Raw genomic sequence first — 7,258 nt, 5'->3', positions numbered from 1 at the left:
CACCTAAACCTGCGTTTTTGACGCAGCTTCTTTCCTGATAAGATCAGGTTTTGCTGCAGAAAGAAAAAAGCAGCAAAAAAAGCCGTGTGTGAACTTCCCCTTACTGAACGGTCTCGTCTTCCCTGTAAAGTGTGTGCATGTGATACAATTAGTGCAGGAGGCGCTGCATTCCCCTAATTGTCCACTAGAGGGCACAGCATACAACAATATTATCACGATCATAGCACGAAACGACTGTAGCGCCGCAGACATGGTTCTCACATCACCGCCAGCTCCACCGTGATATAAACCTCCAGAGAATAACGTCATGGTGAATAAACTGGAAGTTGCCAGGACAAGACATGGCCGCCCGAATACATAACGTAATCGTAGCCATGTCAATGACGTCACAAAGATGCCACCAATCAGAGCGCATGCTTGTAACTTCCGGTGAGTGGAGGCGGAAGTTGCTGGGACAGTGGAGCGCCGGCCGGGCAGGTTTGGCAGGTGAGTGTCGGTGACTGGCAGGAGCGGGGCAGCGCGCTGTGTGACCGGTGTCCTGTCCTCCGGCTCAGGGAGCGGTGATGCCGGACCGCTGTGTCTGTTGATCGTCCTGTGCAGCCATCACAGCTCTGCCTGCAGGTGGGCTCAGGAGGAGCACTGGTTGGAGGCTGCCGACTGCACACTAGCTGGCTCTACTGCCTTAACCCCTTAACCCCCAAGGGTGGTTTGCACCTTAACTCCCGGGCCAATACTGACCACTGTCCCTTTATGAGGTAATAACTCTGGAACGCTTCCATGGATCCCGGTGATTCTGACATTGTTTTCTCGTGACATATTGTACTTCATGGTAGTGGTAAAATTTAATTCATATAACTTGTGTTTATTTATGGAAAAAACGGAAATTTGGTGAAAATTTTGAAAATTTCGCCATTTTTCCAACTTTGAATTTTTATGCCCTTTAATCACAGAGATATGGCACACAAAAAACTTGATAAGTAACATTTCCCACATGTTTACTTTACATCAGCACAATTTTGGAACCAAAATTTTTTTTGTTAGGAAGTTATAAGGGTTAAAAGTTGACCAGCGATTTCTCATTTTTACAACACCATTTTATTTTTAGGACCACATCACATTTGAAGCCACTTTGCGGGGTCTATATGATAGAAAATGCCCAAAAGTGACACCATTCTAAAAACTGCACCCCTCAAGGTGCTCAAAACCACATTCAAGAAGTTTATTAACCCTTTAGGTGCGTCACAGGAATTTTTTTAATATTTAAAAAAAAAAATGAACATCTAACTTTTTTTCACAAAAAAAATACTTCAGGTTCAATTTTTTTTATTTTACCAAGGGTAACAGGAGAAATTGGACTGCAAAAGTTATTGTGCAATTTGTCCTGAGTACGTTGATACCTGATATGTGGGGGGGAACCACTGTTCCGGCGCATGGCAGAGCTCAGAATGGAAGGAGCGCCGTTTGACTTTTTCAATGCAGAATTGGCTGGAATTCAGATCTGATGCCATGTCACGTTTGGAGAGCCCCTGATGTACCTAAACAGTGGAAACCCCCTACAAGTGACCCCATTTTGGAAAGTAGACCCCCTAAGGAACTTATCTAGGTATGTGGTGAGAACTTTGAACCCACAAGGGCTTCACAGAAGTTTATAACGTACAGCGGTACAATTAAAAAATCATATTTTTTCCACAAAAATGATCTTTTCACCCCCCAATTTTTATTTTCCCAAGGGTAACAGGACCCTAAAAGTTATTGTGCAATTTGTCCTGAGTACGCTGATACCCACATGTGGGGGTAAACCACTATTTGGGCGCATGGCAGATCTCGGAAGGGAAACAGCGCCATTTGACTTTTTTGGCTGGAATTGGGATTGGATGCCATGCTGCGTTTGGAAAGCCCCTGATGTACCAAAACAGTGGAAACCCCCCCATAAATGACACCATTTTGGAAACTAGACCCCCAAGGAACTTTTCTAGATGTGTGGTGAGCAATTTTTGTTCGGCGGTATGATAATAAATCATTATTTTTTGCTTTGTTTTTTATTTTTTAAGGGGTTCGCTAAAGGGGTTAACTAATGGGACAGTTTTATAGGGAGGGTCGTTATGGACGCGGTGATACCAAGTATGTTTACTTTTATTGTTCTGTGTTTTTTTTATTTCCAAAAAATGAATTTATTAGGGAATTTTTTTTTTTTTAATTTGGCGATTTTTTTTTTTTTTTTTTTTTATAAATTATTTTTACACTTTTTTTTTAAACTTTATTACAATGTCCTTTGCAGGCATGAGGAAGCCGCCTCCCTGCAGGGCCCCGAAGGTCCCCGCTGCCATTTTGGATCCGGTGACCTGCAGGGAAGGAGGCCCCCGCAGCAGCGCTGCACATTGCGCTGCTGCGGGGGGGGGGGGTCTCAGGGAAGCATGGAGGGAGTCCCCTCCCTGCCGATGCTTCCCTAAACCCCCGGTACACTGCGATCGAGTTTGATCGCAGTGTGCCAGGGGTTAACGTGTCGGGGGTAGTCCGTGACCGCCCCTGACACGTAGTGCCGGGTGTCAGCTGTGATAATCACCTGACACCCGGCCGCGATCAGCGACGCTCACCACGTGAGCGCCGCTGATCGCTATGACGTACTATCCTGTCCATGGGCATAGGGGCCCGGGTCCCATGGACGGGATAGTACGTCTGATGGCAGAAAGGGGTTGTCCAGCTTTTAAAGACATTGGTTGTACTTACATTCATGTATAAGGGGCTAAGAATGCTTGTTACAGGTGGGTGTCATTGAAGAGTTGCACCTTTTGCCTTCAATGGCCTCTGCATTGTCTATTGCTGGCTGTGGAATGGGTTAACTGGGAATCTGTCAGTGAGCTCATTGTGGCAGTCCGGTGGGAGAGTTTCCAGCTCTTTTCTTTTTCTGAGCTCCTCATTGCTCATTTATGACCAAAAACCACATTAAGATTGACAGTGCCGGGAAAGTAAGCGTCTGCAGCAGCCGAACGGTGCAAAACTGAGGAGGAAACCAAATGGCAAAAATGATGTTTAGCCGTAACAGTGTAGAGAAAGCTGGACCGCCCCACACAGGGGATCTTTATTGGGGTCTCCCAGGGGGAGCGCTGTGTATACTATTGATGGTGCCCGGAGCTTCTCTAAATGCAACCTTGGTGTGTTCTAGACATCTTAGACCTCCGTCACACATCGCTGGTTAAACTCGTACGTGAGAAACCAGTACGGGCACCATCAGTGTTTATCCGGTACGGTTAAAGAAGGCATTAAATCAGGGGCGGACACTGACAGCTTGGGGCCCCTGTGCAAGAAATGCGTCTTGTCCCCCCTCCCTGCCCGGCATCATGCTGCTTATGATAGAGCAATATGGCAGTGGGACCCTCGGAGCCTCATTTGTGGCAACAGGCCACATTGCCCATAATATTACTGAGATATATATATGTGTGTGCATCTCACAAAATTGGAATATCAAAAAGTTAATTTATTTCAGTTCTTCAATAAAATAAAGTGAATCTCATGTATTTTATAGAGTCATTACAGACAGAGTGATCTATATCAAGTGTTTATTTCTGTTAATGTTGATGATTTTGGATAATAGCTAATGAAAACCCTAAAGTCACTTTCACTTTTTGTATTGAAGAACTGAAATAAATTCCATTTTTGATGATATTCTAATTTTGTGAGATGCACCTGTATATGTGTGTGTGTGTATGTATGTATGTATATATATATATATATATATATCGCCATTAGAAATCGGTTCTGCTGGTTCCAGCGCAGTCAGGTGACAACTAGTGTCGGCTGTCAGTGATTAGAACACTGCGGAAATGGCTGACACTCTAGGTGGCACATGATGGCAAGTGTGCAGAGCGCATCCTCGTGGTTATGTGATAACTGCTGGAACCGGCAGAGCCCGACCATGTATATATGATATTACATTATATGCCTGTATTATCTGGTATCTGCTCTATTCGTTGTCTATGGAACTGATGGAAATAACAGAGAGCAGCACTCAGCAGCTCTATAGATAATGAAGAGAGCAGAGGCCGTATGCACAACTCTGCTCCATCCAGGACGAGACTGCAGACCCATGTTCTCGGAATCTCTGGGGGGGGTCCAGTGGTCGAATCCCCAGTGATCAGCAAGTTATCCACGATCTGATGGATCACACACATACCGTACATACATACACGCATAGTATACACATACCGTAGATACACATCCTGTACATAAACACATGTCCCGTACATGCATACATACATACACACACACGTAGATACACACATGTACATATCCAAACACATACATACTAATCTATCATGTCCGGTGTTCAGAGATCAGCTAGAGAAGGCTGCAGAACCTACTGTGGGGGACACAGAGCAGAGAGGATGTTGGCTCCCTGCTGCTGCCGTTCTGTCCCATGCAGCGAGCCTCCTCCCCCGACCTTTTCTCTGTCAGATGCTGCTGGGAATAGAACAGGGGAGGGAGCAGAATACACACTGTAAAGGCCCCTTTACATTTAGCGATGCACCAGCGATACGACCCGGTCAGAATCGCTGGTGCATCACTAAATGGTCGCTAGTGAGCTGCCAAACAGGCAGATCTCACAGCGATGCAGCAGCGGTCGTTACCTTTCACACACAGCGATGCTGACGTCCTCCGCCCGCGTCCACACGTCTCTCGTCGGCGCCAGCAGGAAGCGCTCGACGAGAAATGGACCCGGCCGATCTCGCGCAATCAGCGACAGACAGCGGGGGAGCCCGTCAGAGGTAAGTATCACACATAGCGATATCGCTAGCAATATCGCTGCTGCGTCACAAAATCGGTGACGCTTTAGCGATATTGCTAGCCATATCGCTATGTGTAAAACCCCCTTAAGTCCTCCTCTTCCTCCGCTATTGTCCCAGTGTAGTGTGCGGCCCAGGCCCCCTGACTACAGATGAGTGCTCACCATTGGGCGCGCCATGCAGGAGGACAGACGGCAGCCAGTGATCGCTCTCATCAGTCTGGTGGGGAAAACATTCATTGGCCAGCGTCTCTCCTTGTATGATACGCCCACTTTGTGAACTGCTGCATTCTGTGCGCCACTCTCTCCCCGGCTCTGGGTAGTCACGTGATTACAGGAGGGAGTGAGAGGAGCAAAATGCTGCGTGACACCGCGCCCCTCTCACTCCTGCCTGTAATCTTGAGTGAGTGGCCCTTTTGCGTCTGCATGGTCTACTGCTTTGGACAGTCCGCCTCTGCCTGCTGGTACCCCCTCCAACTCCGGGCCCCGGTGCAGTTGCACTGGCGGTATGTCCACCCTTGCATTAACTCACAAAGCTTCTCCTATACTTTGTGATGTTAAACATGGACTGTACTGATGGCATCTGTATCCTGTATGGAAACAGTCATACAAAAACGAGAAAAAGGCCAATACATGAGTGATGGGACCATGGAGACCAGGCAGCTGTGGGGTAAAGGAGCAGCGACTATTCCTGCATTTGAATGGACATCATCTCCATTACCAATCCCACTGATCCTTATGAAGTGGCGCATCCAATAAATGCCGCCTGTGTTACCAATGCTACTGACTCTAACAAAGTGTTAGAAACAAGAATCCTATATAAAGAGTGCTCGGGCTCCCAGGGGAGGAAGCACCAAGTGTGAGGAGTAAGCCAGGTATCTAAGACTGTAAGAGGGTGCATGGTGTAAGCGCAAAGGAGGGAAAGAAGGCGGAAATGCTCACATATAGGGACTATGAAGGCACATAGAGTTCCAGATGCTGGACTGCCAGTTGGATTTGAGGCAGACCCCAACTTGCATATACTCAAGAAATGAGGAGGAAGACCATGATAGCTTGTTGCTCAGAGGAACTTTTTAACATCCCCAGGATGCTGTAGTGTGGCACATAGGCATTATTACATATGCTGTCATTCTCCGCCTTCCTCTCTCTGCCCAGTTACCTGCACTTTTTGCTGGGTCTGAGTTCTCATTCACCACGATAAAAAAAAAAAAAAAAAGTCAGAACTGGGGTGTACTGCTGATGTCCATTACCAGGACAGGGTTAATAGCAACGGAAGATGCAGTGTAATCACAGCATTGATGCCGGAATTGGGGGACCTCGGTTGGAAACTCGGAGCAGCGTAATTTAATTACAGCTGTGAATTTGCCGAAGAGTGTATTGGGGCAGGTACATTGGCTTGTGAAAGTATTCACCCCCTTGGGGGTTTTACCTATTAAGTTACATTACAACCTGTGTTTGAAATATTTTTGTGTTCCGATCAGTGTGAGATGCATCAGCACTAAATGGTCTAAGTTGGTGAAGTGAGAAAAATATAGCCTTAAATTTATGGAATCAAATAGCTAAAAATTGGCCTGTGCATATGTATTCACCGTTTTTGCAATAAAGCCACAAAAAAATTCTAGTGCAAGTAATTACATTCATAAGTCACGTGCTTAGTTAAAAGAAGTCCACCTGTGTGCAATCTTAAGTGCCATATGGTCTGTCAATATAGTAGGCCACAGATTCTGCAACACCATTAACCCCTTAATGGACAGAGCTATTTTTGGTTTTGCATTTTCATTTTTTGCTCCTCTTCTTTCCAGAGCCATAACTTTTTTTTAGTTTTCCGTCAATATGGCAATGTGAGCAGGGCTGTGCAGTCGGTAAGCCAAACCTGCGACTCCGACTCCTCAATTTCCCTTACGCCGACTCCCACATATATTGCTTATATTTAAGTGAAAAATGTATTGTAGTACAATGTGAACATCAGACATTGAATCATTTTTATGATACAATAATCAAGATATTTAGGTAGAACATAATATCTATTTATTGGAATACAACTTTAGAACACAAAAAACTGTAATAAATTGTAAATATGTAATACACTATGTAATATCGATTACATATATACAGTACAGACCAAAAGTTTGGACACACCTTCTCATTCAAAGCGTTTTCTTTATTTTCATGACTATGAATATTGTAGATTCACTCTGAAGGCATCAAAACAATGAATTAACACATGTGGAATTATATAATTAACAAAAAAGTGTGAAACAGCTGAGAATATGTCATATAGTCTAGGTTCTTGAAAGTAAAAAAGAGGGGGTCTCCAGTACCAAAATTAGTGAAAAAAGATAAAACTCACATTTATTAGGAAGGTTTTAAAGGACCTATGACTAAGGACATGCATGTAATATCTGTCTGAAACGCGTAAGGTAGCCTTGCCTGTCATGGTGGCTTATTAATATGATTTTAAAACCTTCCTAATAAATG

The 7,258-nt window shown here is 45.0% G+C and overlaps 1 protein-coding gene across 2 annotated transcripts in view; it reads left to right on the top strand.

Moving 5' to 3' along the window:
* The first annotated feature begins 330 nt into the window (after positions 1–330).
* SIKE1 (suppressor of IKBKE 1) overlaps positions 331–7,258 on the top strand; it is a 32,239-nt gene continuing 25,311 nt past the window's right edge. The window contains exon 1 of one of the 2 annotated variants that reach the window (XM_073587091.1): positions 331–486. In XM_073587091.1, coding sequence (XP_073443192.1) covers positions 342–486 — 145 coding nt within the window. In that variant the 5' untranslated portion in view covers positions 331–341. Of the gene's footprint in view, positions 622–7,258 lie in introns of both variants that reach the window. The other variant, XM_073587092.1, reaches the window with a different exon arrangement.

The sequence above is a fragment of the Dendrobates tinctorius genome, unplaced genomic scaffold (assembly GCF_039654945.1).
Source record: "Dendrobates tinctorius isolate UK_male_01 unplaced genomic scaffold, ASM3965494v1 ptg000098l, whole genome shotgun sequence".
In the NCBI taxonomy this organism is placed as follows: Eukaryota; Metazoa; Chordata; class Amphibia; order Anura; family Dendrobatidae; genus Dendrobates; species Dendrobates tinctorius.
Note: the sequence above shows the minus strand (reverse complement) of the source record. Positions and strands in the feature narration are given on the sequence as shown.